At 52.3% G+C, this 27,701-nt stretch overlaps 1 protein-coding gene and 1 pseudogene across 3 annotated transcripts; one reads left to right on the plus strand and one right to left on the minus strand.

Moving 5' to 3' along the window:
- Nucleotides 1-308: 308 nt before the first annotated feature.
- Nucleotides 309-2,081, minus strand: LOC112833891 (RNA-binding protein FUS pseudogene; annotated as a pseudogene).
- Nucleotides 2,082-5,270: 3,189 nt separating this feature from the next.
- TPM4 (tropomyosin 4) lies at nt 5,271-26,713 on the plus strand. Of its 3 annotated transcripts, none has more exons than XM_073900915.1 (9): nt 5,271-5,423; nt 11,077-11,202; nt 15,556-15,689; nt 17,704-17,821; nt 18,282-18,352; nt 19,302-19,377; nt 21,002-21,064; nt 21,151-21,220; nt 22,254-25,253. In XM_073900915.1, the coding sequence occupies exons 1-9, from the start codon at nt 5,310-5,312 to the stop codon at nt 22,334-22,336; spliced, it is 855 nt and encodes a 284-aa protein (XP_073757016.1). In that variant the 5' UTR covers nt 5,271-5,309; the 3' UTR covers nt 22,337-25,253. The 3 variants fall into 3 exon arrangements, with proteins under 3 accessions (XP_073757016.1, XP_025740766.1, XP_025740768.1); XM_025884981.2 differs by lacking the exon at nt 22,254-25,253 and adding an exon at nt 25,280-26,713 and having other exon boundaries at nt 5,277-5,423; XM_025884983.2 differs by lacking the exons at nt 5,271-5,423; nt 11,077-11,202; nt 22,254-25,253 and adding exons at nt 11,488-11,761; nt 25,280-26,713.
- Nucleotides 26,714-27,701: the final 988 nt, after the last annotated feature.

The raw sequence follows: 27,701 nt of genomic DNA on the forward strand, positions 1-27,701 counted from the left end.
TTCATTCTGGCCCCCTCGCTCTCTCTGCATGCCTCAAACTCCAGAAGACACATCAGGGGTCCCCACACTCTCCTCTGTCACCTGACTCTTGTGGGCTCATCTCCCACTGACCACGTTCTTCCCACCTGTCTCTCTGCACAGTCAAGGCATACTCACCCCTTCTCAGACCCTCTCACCTGTGGTCTCCATATATGCAATACCTGTATCTACCAGCCCACCTTTCGGTCCTCCGTCTGACCTCACTTCAATTGCCACCTCTTCAGGGAAGGCTTTCCTGACTTCCACCTAAGTCCAACCAGGTCCCCATATTGTATATTCCATTAACATTTTTTTTAACTAAAACGATGGTTTTTAATGGGAACCAGAGGTATGGTTACAATTACATAGTCCGACACAAAAAACCCATGGGTGATCAGGAGTTGAAAGTTTACAAAATAATGAGGGTAACACTGGGTACAAGAAGAAAAGCTCTTGCAGAACCTCAGGAGTCAAGCTAATACGGCCTCTCCCTGCGATCCTGTCTGTGCTCACCCCTGGAGTCCATCTTGCCAGGGCCAAAGCCACCTCTGTCCCCACCACCCCGGCCCCCTCGGAAGCCCCCATGGTCCCCCCCTCAGCCTCGGTAGCCGCCCCGATCATAGCCTCCTCTGCCACCACGACGATCATCTCCATAGTTACCCCCCCATGAGAGCCTCCTGGTCCCCCTCCTGGGCCATCTGGTTTAGGGGCCTTACATTGGTTACATTCATTCCTCCAAGAGAAGTTCATGTTCTTACATATAGGATTAGGACACTTCCAGTCACCAGCTCGCTGCTGGCCGCCGCCACCACCTCCTCCACTACGGAATCCTCCCCGGCCACCACCACCACTGCCACCACCTCCATAGCCTCCACGGCCCATGGGTCCTCCTCGCCCTCGCCTCCACAACCATTGCCACTGCCCCGATTGAAGTCTGCTCACCGAGTAGCAAATGAGACCTTGATGGGATTCCCAGAGAATTCTTTACCATCAAACCAGTCAATAGCTGCTTTAGCAGAGGTGGGTCATCAAATGACACTGTTGCCTCTCCCTTCAGCTTGCCTGTTTCCCTGTCTGTGTACAGATTAATCATGGGCTGTCCTGTTTTCTTATTTGTCTTAATAATACCAATCTCCTTGAAGTAATCAGCCACAGACTCAATTGTAACATTTTCGTCCAAGCCTTGCACAAAGATGGTGTTGTTGTCTGAATTATCCTGTTCAGAGTCATGACGTGATCCCTGGTCCCGAGGGCCACCAAATTTATTGAAGCCACCACGGTCACTTCTGCCCATGCCACCTCTGCCTCCACGGCCACCTCCACGACCTCTGGGTTCATAGCCACCGCTGCTGCGCTTGTAACCACCGCCACCGCCCCGGCTGCGGCCCCCACAGTCCTGCTGACCTCCCCCGTAGCCACCGCCACCACCACTCTGGTCCTGATTGCCATAACCACTGCCACCACCACTCATGGAGGACTGATCTTGGCCATAGTTACCTCCACTGCTACTGTTGTACTGGTTCTGCTGTCCATAGCCTTGAGGGGGATTATAGGAGCTTTGCTGCTGTCCACTCTAGCCAGACTGCTGGCCATAGCCCCACTCTGGGGCTGCCCGTAGCTGCTGCTCTGAGAACCACTACCCTAACTCCCCGAGGTGCTGCCATGGGCTGGCTGCTGGCCATAGCCAGGTTAAGAGGACTGTTGCCCATAAGATGACTGAGAACTCTGGTTACCGCCACAGCCACCGGTTGAGCCATATCCCTGGGGAGCTGACTGCCATAGCCTGTGTTCTGGGTCTGTCCGTAAGAAGAACCATAACTGCTCTGGCCATAGCCTGAAGTGTCTGCTGACTGGTCGTAACCACTGTAACTCTGCTGTCCATAGGGCTGATTGCTCTGCTGGGAATAGCCCTGCCCAGGCTGGGTGGGGTAGGCCCCATAGCTTTGGGTGGCTTGTTGGGTATAGTCGTTTGAGGCCATGTCCGCGAACGCACGCACAGGCCAACAAGCAACAAGATTCCAACACCACAGAGCACCGACACCTCGAGGACTCTGTATATTCCATTAACATTTTATCTGAAATGCTCACTGCCTACCCAGGGGCCCTCAGCTCCCACTGTTCCGCCTGGCATGAAGGGCTTCCTTCTTCCTGAACCTGCATGGGGGTGGGGTGGGAAGGGTGCCCCACACAGGGGCACCCACCCCCACACACAAGCAGCCTTCAACCAGGGAGGATAGGGATTTGTGGAAAAATACCCCAGCTTCCCAGCTCCTTGGCCCTTACAACTCTGAGGAGTGTGCTCTCTGCTGCGCCCCCAGAGGTCCCCAGTGGGACTGCGCCCCAGTTGTCCCCAGAGGTAACTGGCTTCAGTATGGCAGCCTTCCTTTACTGGTCGCCTTCCCTTCCCTGTCTAACTTTCCCACCCTCTACTTATGTCTCCTTGGGGTGCCCCCCAAATAAATTACTTGCCCTCAAATTCTTGCCTCAGCATCTCCTTCTGGAGGAGCCCAACCTAAGACAGCAGTTTGCCCTATTAAAATGAATTCCCTGTTTGCAATTATTGGCCATCTCTCTCCCTGGGCTGAGTCAGGTCCACCACCATGTCTTCAAAGCCCATATGGTGCCTGGCATGTAGTAGATGCTCAAGAATGACCCCAAGTTTCATGGCCGTGAGGTGGCCGGGATGGCAGTGGTCACTCTAGGCTCACCACCATCCTCTGAACCCACTGTCGGGAGGGGAGTTCACTCCTTCTGAGCTATAAATGGCAACTTCTGCCCCCGTCATGCCCCACAGCCTGGACAGCTGGGACAAGGTCCCCAGGAGCCCTGGATGACCCTTCCAGCCCTAGTCAGCACTCCTCAGGTGTCCCCGGGGCAGATACACAGAGAGGGCACCAGTCCCAAGGCTGCAGGGCAGGGGGCACAGCTGGACTCTAACGCCATTCCTAGCCTCCTTCACCCCTCCCCAGCATCAGATTCCACCTCCGGGAGCTCCCTGAGCAAGAGGACATTCCAGTGACAAGGGTCTACCTTACAAGGCCACCGAGCTAGCCGGCAGCTCCTGGGGGAGGGATCCCTTTCCTGAGCCGGTGGTGTCAGGTCTGGAATTAACCACACCACCTGTGGTAAGGCTGGTCCCAGGGACTCCCAGGAGGCGGTGGGGGGGGAGGGCAGGGGGTACAGGGAGATGACCTCTGATGACTCAGCCTGAGACAGAGGATGGGAGAAAGACATGGCAGGGTGTCTTAGGACCTCTCTCCAGCTCTGTCTAGAGGCAGCTGGGTCAGGTTCCAGTTCTGCCATTCACAACCTGGGTGACCCTGGGTGGGTGACTCTGGGCCTCTGCTTCCTTCTCTATAAATGGGAACAAATACAGTCTTCTACCTCTTAGGGTTCAGGGAGGCTGAAGTGAGATGCTTTGAGTGGAGTGCTCATCATGGCACCAGGCACAGCACTTCATTATCTATCCCGTCTTTCAATCATCACTGACATTCTTCGAGATGCATGATGGTCCGCTTGTGTCCTAAGAGGAAACCAGGTCTTCGCAGCCAGGACCTGGAGAGGGGAGGGATAAGAGAGAGAAAGATGGAGACAGAATTGGGGAGGGATCTGGGCTGAGTCCCCTTGATTCCTGAACATAGGGAGAAGCCAATATCCTTGGAGCATGAGGAAGTTTCCAGAATGTTCTGTTGCTACTGTTTGGGCTCCCATGCTGATGGGGGAGGGACAGGACTTCTCCACGTGACAAAGCAAAGGAAGCTGGCTTAAGGGGGTCAGAGGGAAGCAGGGACTTTATATCTGGGCTTGACCCCCGTGCTCCCCAGCGGTGCTGGCCACTGCCCAGACTCCTTCTGTAGTCTTGGGCAGGAAACACAGAAGCTTCACTCCTTCTACTTCATCCCACATAGAAACTTTGGTGCTGGGGTCGGGGAGCCAGGGCTCTGTCTAGGAATCCAGGAGGGCTTTCTGGAGGGGGAGCCATCTGATCTGGACTTTAAAGGATGAATAGAGTTTCCCAGTTGGAGAAGTGGGGGGGAGGCGGTGAGGGGTGGTGTGCAAATGTGTGTGAGAGAGCGTGTGGATGTATACGGGTAATGGTTCACTTTAACAAGGGTTCTCTGATCTTCTGGAGGCCAGGTACTGAGGGACCACAGATAAGACTGAGGCACAGGCCTGCCCCAAAGCAGCTCATAGTCCACAACTGATGGCCAAATAACAGTAATAGTAAAAGGTACCATGTTCTGAGCATGTGCTGCTGGGGCTCAGCACGTGAAAGGCTCTCCTTGTTCATCACACCAAAGAATGAGTTTCTGAAGGCAGATTGCTGGAGGACAGAGGGGAAGCGTAACAGGGAGGCTGGGGGTACCCTACCTGGAAAGGCCTGGAGGTGGGGAGACCACAGCCCTGCCTTCCTGGGAAACACTGCTGCGGAGAGTTGGGGAGTGAGCAACCGGTGGGAGTCTGAATGACAAGCTGAGCTAAGGCCACCTCCTATTCCAGTGGTGCTGGGGAGCCACAGACGGATGCTGAGTGGGGAAGAGAGGGTGTGCCATCTCAGGAGGGCATCAGGGCCTGGTCTGGGCCTGCCTTGGGCTCCAAGAATTTCCAAGAGATGATCCAGGTCAATCTCGCCCTGGTAATGCCGGCCCACAGGGGCAGGGGAGATGACAGAGAGACAAACATAGGAGGAGACAGACAGAAAGAAGGACAGGGGGAACCCAGGGAGCCCCTGGGGCAGAGCAGGAGATGGGATGGAGTTCTGACTCCCAATACCTGGAGGCAGGACCAGAGGGGAGGAGAAGGGAGGACAGGCGCCTTCCCACCCCACCTCGCCCCTACTCTGCACCCACATGCAAGCCCTCTCTGCTCCCCTCTGTGCTCCCCAGCACAGACAGGGAAATTGAGGCTGGCCAGTGGGCCACCAGGGTCCTCCTGAGCCAGCGCTGTGCCTGCACACCCACAAGGGACCTGTGTCACCAGGTTAAAAATGGAAACGGGTCGGGCTTTTTCTTTCTTTTCTTTTTTTTTTTTTTTTTCCCTTTGAGAAACTCCTAGGCCCAAATAAGGCGAGGGCTGTGGGGCGGCCGGTGAGCTGGCCAAGTCCTCCTGAGCAAGCGAGTGGCGGCTGGCCCGGCGGCCTGGGCTTGGGCCTCCTCCAGGTCTCACCCGGCAGCGGGGCGGTGCGCCCGGGAGCCTATAAGGGCCTTGCCCCCGCCTGGCTGCTCACTCGGCCCCGGCCCGCAGCGCAGCCCCCTCCAGAGTCCTCTGTGCCCGCGCCCCACCGCCCAGCCATGGAGGCCATCAAGAAGAAGATGCAGATGCTGAAGCTGGACAAGGAGAACGCCATCGACCGGGCGGAGCAGGCCGAGTCGGATAAGAAAGCCGCTGAGGAGAAGTGCAAGCAGGTGAGGTGCCGTCCGCCGGGCCGGGGCTGGCTGCCCAGTGCGCTCCGTGGGCTGCTCCTGGCTGGGAGGCCAGGCTCTGGGACCCAAGGCGGGAGTTTCAGCAACCTTAGTGCCTGGAGTCAGGGCAAGGGACAGGGGGTGATGGCTGAGGGTGAGGGTACCATTGTCTTTCCAGGGTCCCTGAGCTGGGAGAGAGAGGTGATTATACACCAGCAGGGCCAGGGTGAGCAAAGAGAGAGAGAGAGAGAGAGAGAGAGAGAGAGAGCATGCGCGCTTGGGTAAGGGAGGGGTGTTTGTGTGCACTGGATGTGTGTGCAAGCTGGAGGGTGTATGGGCTGTTGGGATGAGGGGATGAGCGTGGGGGTGTGTACTAGATGGGGTGGTTGGTTGGTACCGTGTGTGAGAGTGTGTTTGTGTGTTTGGGCATTTCTGTGTGCGCACAGGTGGGGGGGTGTTTTGGCTGCAGAGTGTGGAAGGTAAAAGTGTCTGTGACAATGCGTATGTGCACACTGAGGCACGAGCGTGCGGTTGTTGGAAAGTGGGAATGAAAAGAGTGTGCATGTGTCTGTGAGTCTGCGAGGGTGTTGGTGGTGGTGTCACCGTGGGCTGTGTGTAGCGGGGGGAGGCTGTGTGTGTGTGTGCTCCTGCCAAAGCTGACATGACGGCAATGGAATGTTTGTGTGTCAGGGTGAGCGTGTGTGTGTCGAGGTGACTGCTTGTGTTGGCGCGTGTGTGCTCTTTGGGGTGATTGTTCCTGTCAGAGTGCGTGTGTGTGTGCGTGCGCGCATTAGTGTCCAGGTGAGGGTGGCGGCGCCCAGCTACGTGTGCATACGCGCGTGTGTAGTGGTGAGGGTGGCAGTGCCGAGCTGTGCGTGAGTGAGGGTCACCCTGTCCCCATGTCAGGACACACCGAGGTGGGACTGTGCAGGAAGGGTGGCCGACTGTGGGTGTGTGCTGGGGCAGCTGGGGCAGAGTCAGGCCTGGGGCAGTTGGAGATTTGGGGGTGAACCTGAGGATCTCAGTGCATCTCTGCGTATCTCAGGTTCCCCCGCCGTCCCTGCTGGGAGCCCAGAGGGGAGAGGTAGGGGTGCCAGTGGCAGGCAGAGGCCTTGGACCTAGAGCTCTGGAGACAAGTTTCGCAGAAGGCTCCGGCAATAGGGTACAGCGGGGGGCTAATGCAGCTGGTGGGCAGACGCCTGGGCTGGGCAGTCCCAAGGCCATGCTTTAGAGCAGAGCAGAAGTCACCTGTCTGGGTCTGGGTGGCCAGATCAGCCAGTGGGAGGAGGGAAGGGGGTGCTGCTCTCTCTGTAGCACCCTGCCCCCCACAGGACTCAGCCGCACCCCCTGGGGTTAACCACCCAGCCCTCCAGGAGCATCAGGGTCTCAGATAAGCCCCGGGAGCCGCCCAGGACAGCGACACTCCGCACCGAGCCCTGCTCGGCCCATACACCAGGCCAGCTTGGAAGGTAAAAGGACAGGCTCTGAGCTTGCACTGGCTCTGCCCACAGCTGGGTCACTGAGCACCGCGCAACAAAGGCCTGTGCCTCAGTGGCCCCATGTTTGAGATAGGAAAGTGACAGTGGTCACTTTTCTCATGGCCATGGAAGGATTAGATGTGACTGCAGGTGGAGCCCTTGTCCTGGTGCCTGGCATGGAGTAAGCACTCAATAAATGCAGGATTATTTCCTGCCCTGCCCTACGCCCTACTTCCTCTGTGGGCCTCCCCATCCCCCAGTATCCCGGGGCTTCCCTAAGAACCTGTGACACATTCTCAGAGGCCAGCCCCACCCCAGCACTCCCTGCCACACTCCCTTCCTCCTTCCTCCCTGGCAAACGCAGATACCCATCTTGTGCTGGCCGTGAGCTGCCCACTTCCATCCATTATTCAGCCCTTGCCATGAGAGGCTCGGCTAGGGATTCAGAGCAAAGCAAGGTTATGGCTCTAATTTTCACTAAGATGTGAGTGACTGATACAGCATACTCTCCTAAGGCAGACACACATTCAAAAGGGAAGGCTTCTCAAAGCCTTCAGCCATCGGTATGGCCAAAAAGGCAGGGGCAGGTTTTCTGGCCTCCAGCTGGATTTTCATTCTGTTCTTGGTTTTCCATGAAGCCACCCACTGCGGTGGACTTGTGCTTGAATCCAGGCTGGATCTTCTTCTAACTTTGACCCAGGACACATTGCTGCCCCTCTCTGAACGCTTAGTGTTCTTATCTGTGACATGGGGGCACGGGCCCCCCTCCCAATGGCCAGGTGTGGAAACCAAGATTCCAGAGGCCCAAAGCAGAGGCCACGTTCTCAAAGGGACAATGGCCTGTCCCGCCTAGGAACGGAGGCAGGAGGCAATGAGGGACTTGACTTACCTGGAGCGCCTTACACTTAATGAGGCCAGAGTGGGTCCCAGGGCCAGCCTGCCCCTTGGGGACCCTGCAGCAAAGTCTCAATTCTAGGCCCTGTTTGTCCAGTGTGGGAACGGGACCGGGAGGCCCAGCCCGCCCAGCTTCCTGCCCGCTCCCCTCCCAGGGCAGTGACATCCGCCACAACTGGCCTTTGACCCCACATCCTGCCTCAGCCCAGTCCTAAGGTCCCATTTACAGGGACTACGGTGTGCAGTCCATGACCTTCCCAGCCGTTTTACAGCAGGAAAACTGAGGCCCAGAGAAGGAAGTGATTTGTCAGACACCATACAGAGCCAGGGGAAGGCTACCCTCCTCAGCAAGGTGTCATACACGCCAGCACACACTTTGTGCTTAGAAACCAGGCAGAGGGAAAGGAACCCGATTTGTATGTCTTACTGATTTTTCCTACCTGGCTCCAACCACTGAAGCGTTGGGGTGTGTCATTGATTCATTCTGCAAACCTCCCCTGGACTTCCTTGGTGAGCACTGGGCCTAGCCCCATGCTGAGTGATGCTGGGGCTCGGCTCAGGGTGACCTCAGCCCGGCCCAACTCTGGAGGAGTCAGACTGGGAGAGACAGAGCCAGACACGGAGGAACGCTCCCTGCCTCAGCAGTGAGGCCTGGGCTGGAGGCGGGGACAGGGCCTGGGAGGTGCCAAGGGGGTGGTGAGGCTCTGCCCCGGGGAACAGGGTGGGCTTCCCAAGGGGAGGGGGGCACTGGTGCTGGGTGTGGAAGGTCAGTGGGAAGCGGGTGGGCAGTGGGCATGCGTAACCTAGAAGTCAACCGAACCAGCTTTGGAATCAGTCTGACGAGGGTTCAAACCCCCTATCTGTATGGCCCGGGGCAAGTCCCTTCCTAATGCTGGGACTCAGTTTACCCTTCTGACATGCAGCTTCAGTCAGACAGTACGGGTCGTGTGCCTGGCACTTTCTAAATGCTTCATAGCCCCCGACCCCAGTCCTGACCTTGCTGGAAAATGTCATGAAAAACCTAACCATCTTCACACCTGGATGAGCCCAAAGCTGCAGAACTTGCTCTCACTCTGTCATATTAAGGGCGCACTGTGCTAGGCATATAGTTGGCACCTAGTAAATGCTGCACCCCACAGATCCTTCCTGAAGGAAGTCAGGTGAATGCTGGATCACGCTGACCTGTCTTTAAGGAAACTGGATCATTTTCTCAGTCAAGGCAGAAGTTTCACAGCAGCTGCGGGGGCACTCAGAGACCACCACGACAAGGCTTCCATTTTGCAGATGAGAAGACTGAGGCCACAAAAGGGGACAGGGGTCATACAGCTGGGATTTGGAGCCAGGCACCTAGGCCTATCGCCTGAAGGTCGAGATCAGGCCCTGTGGAGCCGGACATAGGCCTGAGCCAGCTGTCACCCGCCTCCTCTGAGTCCCACTCCCCTCCCCATTCCCTAGCTCAGCAGTAGGACACTCGGTGGCCTTGAAGATGGGACAGGAGACCTTTTAAGAATTTGCACGGGGGGCGGGGGGTGGCGCACAGTTGGTTAAGCGTCAGACTCTTGGTTTTGGCTCAGGTTGTATTCTCAGGATCCTGAGATCGAGCCCCATGTCGGGCTCTGCACTCAGCGTGGAATCTGCTTTGAATTCTTTCTCCTTCTCCCTCTGCCCCTCCCGCTTGTGCGCGCTCTCTCTCTCAAATAAATAGATCTAAAAAAAAAAAAAAAAGAATTTGCACAGGTGCACGCGCACACGCGCGCGCACACACACACAAAGCATTTGGCACATTTTACACATCATCTCAGGGGTGAGTGTGTAACCCAGATCAGACTCAGAGCTTGACCTAGAAGCCACATCAGCTTTAATAACATACCTTCTTCCGGAAGTTAAAGAAAAGAGGGAAGTCAGAAAGGGACGCAGGAAAGCAGGCCTGGCATAAGGGCCTGCTCAGAAGTGGGTTCAAATCCTGTGCTGCGTGACCTGGAGAAAGTCACTCCACCTCTCTGGGCTTCCTGCTGGGAAGAGGAAGCAGGAGGATGAAGCAGGGCCCAGGGAGGGCTGCTTGCCCACCCTGGGAGCACGGACTGGACCACAGCGTCAAACTACCGGAGACAGGAGTCAGATCAAAGCATGAGCTGGACTGACCAGAGGACCAGAGTTCAGGACAGGGGAGGGAGGTGCAGCCTGGAGGTGACAGAGAGGGCTTCCTGAACTGACTCTTGACTGGTGTAGTGGAGGGCGATGGAGATGGACAGGTGAAGGGGTCTGTGGTTTGTACCCCATAGATCTGAGCTTTTCAAGCTGGGAGGGCCAAGAGAGGGGCAAGGCTCCCAGGATAAACAAAGGGAACTGAAAACTTGGGAACACGGGGGACATTTTTATTAAAATGAACATAAGCCAGATGTGCAGTAATTTTAAAGATTTAACCTTAGCCTTCAAAGAAAGTGGTCTTTGAGGGGTATCTCTCTTCTAGACAAGCCCCCCAAGTACAGGAATGGGGTGGGCCTTCAGAGTATTTTATTTTATTTTATTTTTTGAGAGAGAGAGAGAGCATGGGGTGAGGGTGGGGGCAAGGCACAGAGGTACAGGGAGAGAGAGAATCTTAAGCAGGCTCTATACCCAGCACCAGCCGAACTAGGGGCTCAATCTCACCATCCTGAGTTCATGACCCTGAGGTCATGACCTGAGCCAAAATCAAGAATCTGAGGCTTAACCTACTGAGCCCCCACAGGTGCCCCAACCTTTAAGAGTATTTTGTGGGAAAGTCGGAGAACCGATCTCTTGGGCAATGGGGAGCCATGGCAGTTTTAGGCAGGAGGAGGGCAAACATACATTTAGAAAGTTTTTCTAGCTGCCAGTGCAGGAGGCAGGACTAGAGAGGGACAGGCTGGGGTTTGGGGGGAAGATCTGGGCCCAGAGTATGAGACTCTTATTTCTGCTTAACTCGGGATCACCAGCAGTCCGCACCCCTGAAAATGGGATGCAAAACTGAACGTGTGTTTCTGGGAAGAGTGTTGGGACTTGTTTCCCAAAAGCTGTAATCGATTCTGAAAGAGAATCCGGGACCCCCCAAAAGATAAGCACACACAGTTGGTCCCAAGAGATGGGAAGAAGGTGAAAATCATATTAACAGGTAGCGTTTGAGTGGTGCACAGTATCGTTATCCCCGTTTTGCCCATGAGGCAACTGAGGCCCAGAGAGACAGAGGACTCTTGTGAATGTGGGAGACGCCCCTGCGCCACGGGTACGTGGCCCCCAGGCTGACACGTCCCCCCATCTGTCCCCAGGTGGAAGAGGAGCTGACGCACCTCCAGAAGAAGCTGAAGGGGACGGAGGATGAGCTGGACAAATATTCCGAGAACCTGAAAGACGCCCAGGAGAAGCTGGAGCTGACGGAGAAGAAAGCCTCCGACGTACGTGCGCAGTAATGGGGGCGCCCGCGGCTGGGCCAGGCGGGAGCCCCGGGGCCGGGAGGGTGGGAGGGCAGCGCCGGAGGAAGAGGAGGAGGAGGAGGAAGAGGAGAAGGCGGTGCCTCCCGGCGCTTTCTCCAAATAAGTCCCGAAAAGGGGCACTTTCCAGCAGCTGTGGCCAGCGGTGCCGACGTCAGGCCCTCCCCCAGCGGTGCTGACGTCGGCGGCCGGGCCCGGTGACCTCATCGCCCCGACGGCGGCCGGGCCGGGGGCGGGGAGAGGCGGGGGCGGCCCCGGCGCAGGCAAAGGCTCGGGGGCCGGGGCGCGGCTGGTGCAGCTTTCGCCGGAGCCGAGCCGAGCCGAGCGCCCGCCGCTGCCAGCCGCCCGCTGCGTGCGCCTCCGCGCCTCCGCGCCTCCGCGCCTCCGCGCCATGGCCGGCCTCAACTCCCTGGAGGCGGTGAAACGCAAGATCCAGGCCCTGCAGCAGCAGGCAGACGAGGCGGAGGACCGAGCGCAGGGCCTGCAGCGGGAGCTGGACGGCGAGCGCGAGCGGCGCGAGAAAGTGAGAGCCCGCGCCCTGGCCCCGCGCCCCGGCATCCCCCGACCCAGGGCGCGCTCCTTTCTCCCCTTCTCCCCGCGCCGCCCGCTTCCCGCGCTCCCCGCCCGCCCTCGGCTGCCGCTGCCCGCTTCTCCACTCCCCACCCCCCCGCCCCCTGTCAGCCCGCCTTCGCGCCCTCTGGCCTGGCGGCTCCCGGATCGCGGACCCGCAGCCCCCTCCGCCGGGCGGGCTGCTGAGACCCCCCTGTCTCCGCGGTCATCCTCCTTCCCCAGCCTGGGACGGGGGAGGGGGCGCCGCATCCGGATCGGGCGTGGCCGGCCGAGCGGGTAATGGGGGGATGGGGCCGAGGAGGACGCACGATCCTGGAGTGGGGAGGGGGTTGTGGGGGGCGCCGCACTGCCGTCTGACTCCGGGCTGGCGCGGGGGTGCTGGGCGGGGGGTGGGGTGGGGACCGGCGACTGGCCCTTGGAGCGGGAAGTGAGAGTGGAAACATTGAGCTTCCATTGTCTGGGGTTGGACTAGCCAACACGGACTCTGGGGGCGGGGGCGGGGGGCGTCGCACTTTCTCCCCTCTTACGCGGCTTCCCGGCTCCAGCTGAACTTTCCCAGCTGTTCCCAGGGGCGCGGCGGCGACGTGTCTGCCCCTGGCGGGGGGCGGAAGTTCAGCCCGGAGCCGCCGGCCTTTCCCTCCCCAGCTGGTCCCTTCGGGAGCGACCGGCAAGCGACGGCCGCGGGACCCCGCTTTTCTCCAAAAGAACTTAGGAATGTTAGCTCAGGGCCCTCGACCCAAGATGGTTCGGTGTGCCTCCGCTCCATGCTGCGGGGCCTGAGACAGATAATGGGGCCGACGGAGGAGGGCCCTCTTCGCCCTCCCTCCGTCCTCGGACTGCCCCTCGAGGCAGGACAGATGGTGGCAACCCCTGGGGCTGGGGAGAGATCCGGAATCTAACGCCATCTCCCACGACTTGGTACTTAACCCCTAGCTGCGTGTCTCCCCATCTGTAAAGCAGCCGTGACAATAATGCCCTAGGATAGCTGGGAGGGTCCGGGGAGTAAGGGCACATAGTAGGTGCTCAATTCCTGGCCTGTTTTTCCTCCCCTCTCTGTCACCTCAGAAGAGCTCACAGTCTGATGGGTGTGAGGGGTACAAATAAGGCTGGATAGCATTGCAGAGGGGTTCAGTGTTCTATTGTGGGAGCAGGACAGGGGAGCAGCCCCCCCACCCCGGTGGGGTAAGCTTCAAAATGGAAGTCGAGCATTCATTAGTATAGAATAAGAGTTTGCTGGGAGAAGAGCCCTAGGTGTGCAAGAAAGTTGGGGGAGAGGGTGGAAGTCCGGGGCCCGGGAAAGCTGGAGTGTTGAGGCTGAGGGTGGGGACCCCAGAAATGGAAAAGATGCGCGGGGTGTTGACAAGTCTGGAGAAGAGCCCCACACCGCCCCAGTGTTGGCCTGAGTGGAAGCATTTAGTCTTCCACTAGGGTTGCTCTGGCGTGAAGAGGCCTCAGAAACCTGGTGCAAGCCTCAAACAGTAGCTGGTTTGGCCTCTTTCACTCAAGGAACCGGCAGAACCCTCCCTCTGATCTCATCCCAAGTCATCTCGCTGGAGGACAATTACTTCTGCTTAAAAATGGCCCTCAGCCTCCAGCCAAGACTTAGGAGTAGGACCGTCCAGTTGGGAGGAAAGATGTTTTTGGAAAGTTGTGGACTTCTTAAAAAGTTTGCTTTTCAAAGCATTCTCCTCTTGGTCAGGATGGGGAAGTCTGAAGAAAGTACTCGGGCAAAGGAACTGAGACCAGAGGCGGGGGGGGGGGGGGGAGCCTTTCTCAAGTCTCTTGTGGAGAAAGCCAAGAGCCGGCGTGTGGCAGACTTCTGGGTCTGCCTCCCGACAGCTGGTTTCGTTTAGATTTTTGTGTGATTAACCGACATCTTCCTGTTCCTTTGCCACATGTATCTAGCAAGCCTCTTTTACCTTATAAGGGAAATCCTTTGTAGAGTGTAGAAGCTTTGATTGCAGGAAGGGGTGGAGCCCAAAATGACTAGCAGTGACTAGCAGTTTTTCAAAAATACATATATATGTATGCACGTCTATAGTCGTGTATATCAGCGTTCTTTCAATTCCAGACAGTTGAAAATGTGCCAAAAGCATGGTTATCAGGATTCAGAATTCCCCACAGAAGGAAAGTCCACTTTCGTTTTTTAAAGACAACTCATGAATAAAGCACCTTTGTATGATCTTAAAAATCAATACCTTGACTGCTAATGGGGATGGGGTTACTTTGGGGGGGGGTTGATGAAAATGTTCCAGAACTAGGTCATCGTGTTGGTTATGCAGTTTTGCTAATGTACTAACAACTATGGGGGCGGGGGGGGGGGGAATCAATTCCTGCCCCTGTTGCTGAAGGAGTTAAAATTCACGTTATTAAAAAGAATAAAAGGCACCCACTCGTTAGAAGGAGTGGGTGAGTTTCTTAAAATAGTTCATCGGTGGTTTTAATGTAGTCTCCAAATTGGTGTTTCAGAGGAAGTTGCGATCAGAAACACCTGTGGGAGTTTTCCCTCCATCTGCTGCTAAGACTCTGGAGCTGAGCACAGTTTCCTGAGTCTCTCTTTTTCAGCATCTCTGGCCTCATTCTTTTACTCCATTTTTTTGCTGTATAAATTCAGGGGGTTGGGGGTAGGGGAGGAAGCGTCTCCTACTAATTTTTATGGCCTTCCCCAATTCAGAGATTGACTTGATAGGAAGAAGCCAGTGTAGCTTTACACGTCTTCCCTCGGTTGAGTCAAATTTCACCAACTCTTCAGTATTTCTCAAAGCCTCCACAAGACTCTGTAGGGTACAGACTCAGCCAGGGAAGAGCCATGGGCTGGGTTTCCTGAGGCCAGTTCTGTTGACCCTGAACAGAACGACTGCCCCTAGCTGGACCTCTCCATTTCCCCATCGTAAAATACCAGAGGATTAAATGAGGTGAAGTCATGGGACTTCCCACATGCCAGGTGCAATGCCACACCCTCAGTTACAGTCTTCACGGTGCTGGGACGGGGAGGCCCAGAGCAGTGAGGCAGCCTGCCCGGTGCCACACGGCTACAAATTGGCAAAACAGGGATTCTGACCAAGCGCTTTTTGAGCCCAAAGTTCCTGCTTGCGTGTGCACCGCCATATTGTCTTCCTTGTAGGTGCAAATACCTTGAAAAGCCAGTATCACCATTCAGACATCCCTTCCGTGCCTATAACGACGTATAACAACGTTTTCTTTTCTTTCCTCACGTAGATCTTTTTGTCCCATCCTCTCCGGGCCAGACTTAGTTCAGGGCGGTGTTCTGACGGTGCCGCACCCCCTTCCCCACGTTGTGTGGCCAACATTTAACTGAGGCTTCCATACTCTTACATTTATCTTATCATGGAGGTGACTGGGAGCAGAGCTTTTTATATGCCAGGGTGAGCCAGGGCACTGGTGGCCTTAGTCTCTAGGAATCCCAGAGAGGCCAGCACTGTCTTTTCCCAGCATGCGGTGTGCTTGGCGCTCGTCCGTGTTGACTTGACTGCCTGTCCTGTACTGGAATACACACCTTTGTCATTGAGTGGTGGATGTTCCCGGACATTTTCAGGGGAAGAACATGTGGAAAATACACATTCTCCAGATGAGAGTGTGAATTCTTTACTGCCTGCATTCCCAGGTGGGCTCTGTCGGGCAGGGGGAGAGGGGGAAGTGTTTAATGGAGGGAAGAATGCCATGTGAGTTGGGGATGCTGGGCTGGCCTTTCACTTCTTAAGCCGGCTGCACCTCTGACCTCCCCAGGCCGAAGGGGATGTGGCAGCTCTCAATCGACGCATCCAGCTTGTTGAGGAGGAGCTGGACAGGGCTCAGGAGCGACTGGCCACAGCCCTGCAGAAGCTGGAGGAGGCAGAAAAGGCTGCCGATGAGAGCGAGAGGTAAGGATGACCTGGCGGCATCAGCGTGTGCTTCTCAGAAGTGGGGGTGGTGCTGTGCGGCTGACCTCCCGGATCCTGGGGGCGACTGAAGGAGAACTCCCAACTGGCAGAGAAAAATGTAAAAATGGGTAGATGTAAGCCTGCGAGTATGACTGTCACTGGCCACCAGTTTGCAGAAGGCTGCTTCGCGGGTTCTCTGAGAGCCACTGTGCGTCTCGCTGGTGTTCTCACAATACCAAGTTCCTGGGGGATGGGAGAGGGGGATGGGAGATGAAAACTTGGAATGGGCCATTTGCACAGATGATCGTTAAGCCTGCTGGTCAGTGACAACTGTATGTCAGGGACACGCGCAAACCAGCACCATTAACAGACTTGAAACTGGCCGCGCTCCTCACCTCGGTGGCAGGCGCTCTGTATTTGGGCCTCCAGCAGGATGCTCCGTCCTCCGGCGCAGGATAATTCATGCCTTGGCGCAGGCTCTGGAGGACTGAGGGCAGCTTGTGTCATTCACAGAAGCAGGCGTCTCTGTGTGGTGGTAAATGGGCTCCTTGTGCGGTGATGGTGTGGGCCAGGCCAGTGGTCATTGTGTAGCTACCCCACGATCACACCAGGGCACTCGCTTCACCCATCCGCCATGGTTTCCTGGTATAAAGTCCTCGAAAGGGTTAATTTCTGGTTGTGCTGTTGTGAGATTAAAAACCAACCTTGGAGATGGACTTCGCCGGTTGCCCCTGTGGGAAATTTCTTCCGGTGCAGTGTAGAACAGCCTGTGCCATGGGAGGGCACACAGCCCAGCAGAGGCTCTGCTTCAGCCACCAGGAAATGTGAGGGACCCAGTCACAGGTTGCTCATGGCTGTGCCTGGATTAGCTGCTGCCCATGTTCACAGGCAGCCTGGCTGGCCAGACGTCTCACCTCCAGGATCTCACCAAACCCAGAGAGCCTGGGAAGGCCCCTCACTTCTTTGTGTCGTATCACCGGAGGCCTTTGGCGATGCCCTTGTTGGGAGACTGCTAGTTTTGATAGAAAGAATTCTCTGGGAACTGGAGAATCTAGATTCACCCAACCTTCCACAGCCGCTTACTTCACGCTGGGCAAGTCACTTGGATCTCTCCAGTGCTGCGAAGGTTTCCCAAGCTTGCTCGGGTGCTGAGGTTAAGGCTTTGTACAGATGTGAAGGTGTCTTGACAGTGAGCTAGGAACACTGGTGACATATTTATTAAGCAACAAGACATGTATGGTCCTCCACTCTGGGCAGACATGACACACATCAATACGTTATCCTGGGTTGGCCTCCTGGGAGGTATCTGGTCCTACCTAGGGCATTCCAAGCAGTGCAGGCCAGGGTGAGCCAGCTCTGCCGTAGATATCCAGTCATCGCCCCCAGCCACTTGTCCTTTCCAAACTGGACGTATCCACTTCAGTTCAGCTCTCCCTCACCCCTCACCTTGTGGGTTACCTGCCTCTTACCTGGTCTTCCCACGGCAGTCCCTTCATCTTTCTGGTTTCCGTTCCCTCCTGTTTCTGAAACCCTCCTGTGGTTCCCTGTGTTCTCTTCTGGAAAGCCTCCCATGACACATACACACCTCCTCCCCCACTGCAGTAGAATTCATCATTCCCACAGCCAAGCTGGCCCCGACCTCCATCACACTGTGGTAACTGTTGGCGTACAAGTCCTTGTTACTGGTTAGTGAGAGGCCATATAGGATGGGAGCATGGGCCCTGGAGCCAGATCACCAGGGTTTGAATCCCAGCTCTGCCACTTAAGAGCTACACAACCTTGAGCAAGTTACTTGGCCTCTCTGTGCTTCCGTTTCTTTGTCTGTAAAGTGGGGATGGTGTACCTCATAGGGCAGTTGTGAAGTTTGAGGTAAAGGGGAAGTGAATGAGAACCGCTCTACAATTTCCTCTTTGGAACATGGTTCTTGGAGAGGAGTTTGGATGAGCAGACGGGTGGAGGTGTATGATGAGCCATAATCGGTGTGTGGAGGTAATGATGAGGCTGCTCCTTGCAGAGGAATGAAGGTGATAGAAAACCGGGCCATGAAAGATGAGGAGAAGATGGAGATTCAGGAGATGCAGCTCAAAGAAGCCAAGCACATCGCCGAGGAGGCTGACCGCAAATACGAGGAGGTGAGTGGGGCTGGCAGAGGGCAGCAGCAGGAAGTGGGGAGGAAATAGATCTGTGATAGGAAGGGTCCTGGGGCTGCCTAAAGGAAGCTTTTGGTTAGTTCAGCTGTCCTTCTGCGTCCCCATCTGTTCTTCCAGAGATGGCCACTTGGCTAGGAAACCATATCTTCCACGATGCCAGGAAGGCCTGGGGAATTCTGTGACACTTGTCTAACTTAGGAGACCAAATGATCAGATCGTTTTATGTCCCATAGCTGGGTGTTTTGGCTAAAATTGGGAATCATGGGTCTTCAGACCATGAAAGGTCAGTCGCTCTTCTTGCCTCTGTGGTTGTCTGCCTCATTCCTGGGGCCCATGTCCTCACAGATGGTCTGGGCGAGGCCTTGCCATCTACAAGGGTCGCGGGGGAGGCATCCTACTAGACATGGTTGTTGGGGTCTCAGTAGATCCTTTCTGTCTGCAGGTGGCTCGTAAATTGGTCATCCTGGAGGGCGAGCTGGAGAGGGCAGAGGAGCGTGCCGAAGTGTCTGAACTGTGAGTGGCAGAGCGGGACCGAGAGGGGGCCCAGCTCGGCTCCTGGGGCCAAGTCCGGGGGGAGTTGGTTGTGTAGGGAATTGACCCTGACTCTTTAAAGCCTCTGCTCAAGTGGAATGGGCATCTGGGACTCATAACTCAGCCCTTCTTCCTTGCCTCCAAGGCTGAGAGTGTCTTTTTGTTCTTTCTGCCCTGGGAAGAGCTGCCTACATGTCCGCTCTTCCCCCAGAGGTATTGGGAAATAGACTTGAGATGGGCCATAGCAGAGAAGCCCAGAAGTCCCGTTTTCCCAGAGAGGATATCTCAGGAGGCTGCGCCTTCTTAAGAGAACACTTACCTGCAGAAGGCAGGCTTCCCTATCAGCGTTTCTGCCTTGTTCTTGATGTCATTGTTTGCCTGTGACACATTCCTGGGTGTGGGGGGGGGGGCGGGGTGGGAGGTGAGAAGCTTGACCACAGTCCCGCAGGCTCCGCGAACACACAAAAAGCCTCTCCCCCTTGGCCTCGGGTGAGGAATCCGGCTCCAAGGAGCATCCCGCGGTGCTGAGAGAGAGGATCCAGTTTCACAAATCCGTTCAGAGTTTGCCTCCTGGAGTGTCGGGTGCAAACTGATTGTCACCCAACCTCCTGCGCCCCATTTCATTCTTAAACCTTCTGGAGGCAGCCTCATCAATCACAGATTTCACAAGGTCCTGTTGCCTCACCCTTGGCGAGAGCCCAGGAGTACTTTACGAACCTTCCAAATACTCCTCGGCCTGCTGCGCCTTTGCCAGGCACGATAGGGTTTGGATAAGCGCGTGGCTCTACAGCTCAGAAAGAAGCCGTTAACATTTTTCCCCCGCATTCCTTCCGGGGGCCCTAGGCAGCGTGGATTCCTCTTTTTGAAAGCTTTCAGGGAATTGCCTGCTCTAAGGGGGGACAGGACATAAATTTCCTTTGTCTCTGCACAGAAAATGTGGTGACCTGGAAGAAGAGCTCAAGAATGTCACTAACAATCTGAAGTCACTCGAGGCTGCATCTGAAAAGGTTGGTGGTTGGCTTGCGCTGGTGATTTGCTGGACTTACTTTTCTTCCCCACGGTGCACGGGAGTAAATGCCCAGGGTATCGGGGAATCTGACCTGTATTTGCTAACAGTGGCTTTGGTGCCCAGCAGCAAGTTTTTCCCCCCCACCAAAAAAGAGACGTCCAGCAGCTAGAGTTCCTTCTTCAGTGGCGTCTTTGCACCATCTTTTATCTCTGCCTTCGAGGAGGGCGGAGAGGGAATGAGATTTGTACCTGGTCAGGCTCCTCTTAAGGAGATCTGAGCCTAACTGTATACAGAGCCTCACTCTCAGATGAAGCCCCTGGATCCTCCATAAAATACACTCTAAAAGATCGAGCAGCAGATATAAGAGGCGGAATTGGGCTTTTTAGGTTGAAATAGTACCCAAAGCAGTCATTACCAGAGAGAACCATGTTAGGAACAACGCACACACTCTTCCGTGGCCTGCCCTGTGAATTCGCCATCCTCCTCGCTTCCTCACTCTCGCCGCCTCCTACTGCCCTCCAGTTGCAGTGAACATCTAGGTTAGGGGCTTCTCAGCTGCATAGCCCCGCCTACTTCTTTTCCTATCGTGATCACATTTGTCATAATTAATTACATGCCTTCCTTGCTAGATGGTAAGTCTTAAGGACAGGGACTGTATCTGTCTTGTTTAGAGCTATGTCATTAGTATTAACAGGGAATCGAGGATATTTGATGAGCAAACGTGGCTTATCACCTGTGCATGCCAAATTAGCTCCTGTGGGCATGTTAAATGCTGTCCTAGGCCAAAGGGTAGATGTTACAGTGAATATGGCTTCTGCTCTGCAAGGGCTCAGAGTGTAGTTGAGTAGAAGAGACTGACCCAGTAATAGAGTGCTTTGAGACTTCAACAGAGGGACCTTGGAAAGTTGGGGAATGTGTCATGAGGAGGTGATGTTTAAAAGGGCTGTAAAGCACGATGGAGGCCAGGAGCTCAAATTCCAGAGTCAGGTTCCAGTCAGTCATGGTGTGGTCACTTCACAGCCATGTGACCCTAGACCAACTACTTAATCTCTCTGTGATGCTTCTACTCATCTGTAAAATGGGATTGAGGATATCTGGCACCTAGCAAGCAGCTGTAAAGGCTAGCTGATACTAATCTGAGTCGAACCTTGCAAGACAAAAATCCTTTCTGGCAGGTAGTCAATGGGGAAAGGAACATCCCATGCTGGGCGGCGGGGGGGCGGCGCGCTAAGGCTGGGAGATTGGAGAGTGCACAGAACGCGTTTGAGAACGGTGGTGGGAAGCGGGGTGGAAAACATCAATCAGGCCAACTGTGGAGGGCTCCACGTGGCATCATTTCCATTCAACCATCTGCTCCGTCTTGATCACAGATTCATCTCAAGTTAATCCAGCCCAGGCCTTCAGCTCAATCCCACCCCAGAGGGCTCCTCTGCGGATTCTCTTGAGTTTTGTGCACATTGCTTCTATCTGGAAAGGTGCTGCCTCCACTTTGCTTCTTAGAAATGTTCATAGTGCTTCATGCACATGCTCTTCTCCAAGGAACAGAGAACCTACATTCTTCTATGCTTTTTTTTTTTGCCCCTCCCCCCCTTTTTAAAGTACTGTTTTGGTTTCTCCCACAGTATTCTGAAAAGGAGGATAAATATGAAGAAGAAATCAAACTTTTGTCCGACAAACTGAAAGAGGTGAGCGCGATCACACCCAGCGAGTTCAGGTTTCTCTCTCGGCTGGGTCTTGAAGCAATCATAGTGACTCCTTTCTTTTCTTCTAGGCTGAGACCCGTGCAGAATTTGCAGAGAGAACGGTTGCAAAACTGGAAAAGACAATTGATGACCTGGAAGGTATGAAACTACCATCTAATGACGTTTGCTCTGCCTCCCCCTTCGTGACAATCTGCTGACAGTTGGGAGGAGTCTCTGGAGGGGCTGAGTTGGGCTTTGTTAGGAAAGTTAAGTACAGAGTGACGGCACATCTGGAGGTCTGGGGCACTGGAACAGGACAGTGCAAGTCAAACGTAGACCTGGGTTACCATTTTCTCCAGAAGTAAAAGCTCTCTGCTTAATTGGCTCCACGTGTGAATACAGAGACCCAAATATGGCTGATTTTAAGTCTTTAGAATGTCCTTCAATTTGCTCATTCCTGAGAGACGCCTTGCATTTTTAAAATGCCTTACATTTTTACAGAAGCTCTCTCCCAGAGAACTCAGAGCTTATCACAGTATGAGAAAAATGAAAATACAGAGAATGTAGAAACTGAATAAAGACTCCAGTCTGAAAGTCTGGTGCCCACATATCCCAGAATCTCTTGAAGAGTTCCCACTTTAAAAAAAAAGAAAGAAAGAAAGAAAAAGAATTCTGTCCTGTGTTCTTCATAAAATAAACTGGCAAATTCTAGCATCTTGGGTTTCAAACAAAATCTCCTGAAATTATCTGTCTCACCCAGAAAGGGTGCCAAACTTGTTCCTCAGACCATGTGTCCCAGTGTTTGGTTTGGGAGGTGAGGTTTCCATATAAGGGAAAATATCCCATTCCAAAGTATAATCTTTGGACTGGGTGACATCACTGCAAGTCAGAAATAACCTGGGGCGGGAGGCTGGGGATAGAAGCTGTGTCCATGTCTAGTCCCCCTTTCTTTTAAAGATTCATCATGGCTAATCCCCTGCAGAGTCTCAAGCCACTTAGAAACCACTCCATTGATCTTTTGCTTCCTCATTTGTTTTACATAGGACACAACTTTCTTCTAGTTCATGCTTTGTTTTCTCACTTTTGTTTTCTTCCTCTCGTTGTTCATCTGTGGCACTCCATTCCGACCCTCACATTCTGTTCCCTGTACCTCTTTTTCCGAACTCTCTCCCTGGGGACCTCCGCCCTCTAGACGAGCTATACGCTCAGAAGCTCAAGTACAAAGCTATCAGCGAGGAACTGGACCATGCTCTCAACGACATGACCTCTCTGTGAGAGGGAGCTGGGGTGCCGCCCTCTGTCCTAGCAATACCGAAGTTGGCCTCCTCACTGTGGTGCCTGCACTTCCCGTGGGCTTCTAGAAGCTCGTTTCCTGCCTCCTGGTTTGGTCTTTCAAGCCTTCCTCTGCTGTGTCTGTGACTGTGTGACCGAAATAAAGACAGGCGCTCCTCGTGCCCAGGCCCATTTTCATTTTCTTCCCTTGCCGCTTTTGAGCCGTAGCTGTTGGTGCCCTTGACCGTGGCTACAACAGAGAGTGGGTGGTTCAAATGAAGAGCTCATTTCAAAAGGAAAATGATGCCCACGTGATTCTTTCTGCCTATATGGAAACAAATTGGCTGTTTGGCAGGAGCTCTCAAATATGTGCTAGCTAACTATATCTGCATGCCAATAGCAGTTTTTCCTTAAATAGAAATTTGTTTTTGAATGGAGACTTATCCAGCCTCTTAAGCAGCTTGAAAGAGTCAGCAGAACTTGCAAAAACTGGCAGGGTTGTGTCTAAAAAGAGGCTCCTCTTGAATGGGGTTTGACCTACGGATTCACAAAGCGGCAATGGCTTTCTGGTCTCCTTATTCTTCCTTTTTGCATTTGTTTTCTCTGTGTTACACCCTGAGAGTGGTGTCCGGGGTTCACTGTGTCTTCACTGTTCATGCAACATCTACCCAGCCCTTGGTCCTGGGAGGAAGTTCACCAGTGAGCCTCACCTCTAGCCCCTGCCCTTAGAAAACAACTACACAGGGGATGAAAGTGCATCCCATTAGCAGGGAAAGGGGGTGGAAGCTGCTGGAAAGCCAGACAGAGTTCATTCCCGAGTTCCAAAGTTGCCTGAGATGCTAACATCTATCTCCTCATACTCAAATCAGGAACCTTGCTTTGGTTTGGTGAGAACTCTTAAAGTTAGCCTGTGGGTATTAAGAGATCATGCCTATAGTGACCAAAAGCTCATAGATTTCCCCACAAGAATCCAAATTTTAGATATTTTATCCACTTTTTGCCTGCACGCCCCCCCACCACCACCACCATAAATCATGCCAGAAACACTGCCATTTTGATGTCCACGCATGTCTTTTAGACTGCCTCTTGAACCTGGGAGCAGCATGATCTGTAATTAGATCAACAATTTTTTTTGTCACCCTAGCTTATTATTCCTCATCCTATGATTTTATTCAGGTGGGAACCTCTGTCCCAGTTCTTTATATTCATCCCTCTAAAATCCATCTCCCTTAAACTGTTCACACCCTTTCACCCTCAGCCTCTCTCTGGTTTCCTAACTATCATCCACTCTGAACTTTTGCATAAACCACTCCCCTCACACACTGCCGTACTTACGACTGTGGAAAGGTTAGACTATGAAGGGAAGGGGTGGGTGTTTTTGTTTGCTCACTCTATATATTTGTTCCTGGGATTTTTCCAGATGTATGTGGCCTCCACCCTTTGAAATAACTGCAGCCCTGCTTATCCAGTCATTCTACCTAACTAAGCTCCTAAGTGGAACTTCATTTACAGAGAGATTTGGGCTATCAGGATCTACTACCACCGTTGATGGTCTATGGGCCTGTCATACTTCTTGAGGGCAATTGATACATTAAGGGGAAGATTTTTTTTTTTTTTTTTTTAATCTCAGCTCTAATACAAAGTAGATGCCAGAGAATCCAAGAGGCAAGGTGAAGTGTGGTCAGGATTTATAGTGGGGAGACCTGGGTTTGAATCTCAGCCCTGTGGGACCTTGCACAAGCTGCTTAGCTCTTCTGCAGAACAAAAGTAGTGGCTCCGTCAGTGAGGATTAGGTGAGACCATGGAGAAACTGGCTTACACGGAGTGGGCACTGTCCATCCACATTAGTCAGGCCCAGGTCACTCACTGTTCTCTGACAGAATCCACCCCGATCATAGCAACTTGATGTTTTGAAGTGCCTTGTCAGATGAAAGGGTCAGCAGTTCTAGTTGAAAGACTGCCGTCTTTGCAGTCATTTTTTTTTTCTTTCTGAAAATTTCCAAGCTGATCCTATCTCAGTTTATGAGGCATTTGCTTTCCTCCAGTATTTTAATGATTCTTGGCCTAGTCTCTTATCGGCCATCACTCATTACAAACCAGTCCTGTCTTGGTCGCTGTTGTGCCTACCTCTAAATGGCATCTTACTTTTTCAGTTTTTGAAAATTTTATCACTTAATAACTCACCTGCAGTCTGACTTAGATTTTCAGTCATGTTGCATTTATCTAGGGTTTGACTACATGGCTACGGACACACAGACACAAGAACACAATTATGCCTGGAATTTCAATGGCCGTTCCCAAAACCCCCAAAGGAAAAACGGGTTTCAGGATTATAATTTCCTAACAAAGACTAATTAACTAGCACTAGGGGGGGAAATGTACTGTTTCCCATATCTAGGACTAAAGTCTTAACATTTGTGTAGCACTTCCTAAGTTCTGAAGTGCCTCTTGTTTGTTCCTTATGGTAATCCCCATGCCCCATATTGCTGTTGTTATCCTTGACAGATGGGGAAACAGATTTAACAAGGTTAAATGGCGTATTTCAGTGGCACAACTGGGGTTTAAGTCCAGGTGTTCTAACTCTAGATTGCCAGATTTAACAAATGAAAACAGGACACCCAGTTAAATTTGAATTTCAGATAGGCAATGAGTAATTTTTTGGCATAAGTATATCTCGTGCAACATTTGGGATATACCTGTCCTAAAAAAATATTTGTTTACTTGAAATTCAGATTTAATTGAAGACTGTATTTTATCTTGCAACCCTGACTTCCCATATTTGGTACTTGATCTCTAATTATTCCATGGTATTCTGCTATAATTAAAATGTAAAGTACCTTCTCTGCTATGACTTTCACTCTGACAGTTTGTGGGGTTTAGAAACTTTTTTCTCCTTATCAAAGATGCTTATTAATTTATTTTTCCCCCACTCTTAATCCTCACCAGAAAAACTTGCCCAGGCCAAAGAAGAGAATGTGGGCTTACATCAGACACTGGATCAGACACTAAACGAACTTAACTGTATATAATCAAAACAGAAGAGTCTTGTTCCAACAGAAACTCCAGAGCTCCGTGTCTTTCTCTTCTCTTGTAAGAAGTTTCTTTTGCTATTGAATCTTCGCTTTGCTGGAAATGTCAAGCAAATTATGAATATATGACCAAATATTTTGTATCAGAGAAGCTTTGAGCACCAGTTAAATCTAATTCCTTCCTTTTTTCAAATGGCACCCGCTTTTTCAGCTCTATTTTTATCCTTAAGTTGCATTTATTCATAAGGTAGGCAGGGTATTTCATATTGAGCATACTCTCTTAAAACTGAGGGCATTTGGTTCCTGGGAGAATAGACAACCCTACACTTTTCAAAAACAACTCCAGTATCTAGTCATGGGTCAACTTAAAAGGCCGAAGAATATATAACCTTCTGGGCCACTGCTGGTCACACGACAGGTAGCCAGGGACCATCACATTAAAATATGGGCAGGGATTTTCCATCCAGAGCAAAAATTAAAAAAAGCCGGGGGAGGGGGCTGGCTTTGTGGGAAGTCGTAAACCATAGACAGATTAACCTAATCATCTCGGCTCTTTCCCACACTCCACCATGCAGAACAAACATCCTCTGAGCAGTCGGCTTGAGAATGCTTGGGAAATAATCATAATAATCACCCCGATATTTTCTGGATAGATCCTTGATGTTAGGCTCTTCTACATGTTCCTTTCATTCTAAAATTGTTCTCTGAGGAGCAGATAGCTTATTCCAATAATGACCCATGCTTGTCTACTCTGATGTGAGACCATCTCCTCAGCAGGAATGAATGTGGTAGAATTCAGTCTCATTCAGAGAAGTCCTATCAGGAAGAACTGAGCAGTTGTTAAGAAATATTGGGCAGAAGGGGCCTCTCTGCCAGCAAAGTAGAGATAAAGTAATCAGCCTAGCTTCATCTCCTTTATACTTCAGGGAATGGCAAACTGAAGATTTACTTATGTAGGACTTTAATTCCTCTTTAGGACCAAGTTAATAAAAGACCAAGAAACTCCTGATTAAACTGGATATGGAGTATTTTGTAGGCAGGGCTGCACATTTTGGCTTTGTTGTATTTCTGCTTTCTTGGTTAACATCTCAGAGCTAAACATTCCACATTCCCCAGCAGTGTGGGGGCCAACTCAAGTTTACAATTCTGACAAAATCACCCTGCTTCTAGCTTATCCAAATCCTCTGCCCCTCACTCCTATTTATTAAGCATCACACTACCCAGAAGGTACACTAGCGAACTGTGCAATTGAATAAAACCCACACTTTTCATTTAGATTCTTGCAACTGTATCATATGTAATAGTATCACTTTTTCTACATTTTCGTCAAATAAATTTTTACATAAACTAATTTGTGTGAACTTCAGAGTGTGTTTGAAGGTACTCTGGTTCAGTGAACGCCAACTGGATGGGAGGGAAAGATAACTGTGCCAAGATCATTAACAAATGTTACTTGCTTTATACCATGACTTCACGTGGGGATTATGATCTCTATTCAGGTGAGAGCACTCTGCCTCAGTAATTCAAAAGCTCCTGTCCTTTGTTATACCCAGTCCTGCCTGAGCCAGGCTGTGAAGAATAACTAGGATTTTAATAGATGAGACAGGAACAGGGAAAACTCGTCTCTGTTGCTTGAGTCAGGAAAGCACAAGGCATTGCATATATAAAGGAAGGAAGTAGGAAAGCTGGAAGGTAAGCTGTGTCCACACTGATGAGAGCCTGAACTTAATTTGGTCAGGAGTGGAGAGCTGCTGAAGACCAATCAACAAAGAAACATATTACAAAAATCCACTTAGTCCTTTTCAGGAAGGACTAGAATGGGAGTAGACTAGAGGCATTAAGGCCAGTTAGGAGGATGCTTCCATTATCCCAGGTAGTGCTTGCCATGGAATGAAAAGAAGTGATGTGGAGGAAGTAATCTTAAGACAGCTGACCAGCTGGTGGGTAACTTAAGAAAGTGTCAAAGATGACTGCAGTTTCACTACCTGAATTGCTCAGATACCTGCCTCAAGATCTGATCTTGGGGAAGTGGGGTAGGGAATCAAAAAGAGAAATGAAAGCCTTTAAAACAATGTGGCATGCAAACAACTTTTTGTCACTAAGTACAATTAAAAACATTTCCTTCATATTAATTCAACATTTAGCTGATGCTGTGAGCTTGTTTAGATGGTAGATGCAGGGAATATCAATAACTAAAGTATAATTGCCTTCTCTAAGGGCCCTACCATTACTAGCCTGAAGCTTGTTCTCTCCCTCCTGCCTACCCCCTTGGGCTGCAATCTAATCTCAGGATACTAAAAAAAAAAAAAAAAAGTAATCTCAGGATACTGTTACAGTCA

This window comes from Callorhinus ursinus, unplaced genomic scaffold (assembly GCF_003265705.2).
Source record: "Callorhinus ursinus isolate GAN/ISIS: 27379988/994484 unplaced genomic scaffold, GSC_fseal_2.0 scaffold15, whole genome shotgun sequence".
NCBI lineage: Eukaryota > Metazoa > Chordata > Mammalia > Carnivora > Otariidae > Callorhinus > Callorhinus ursinus.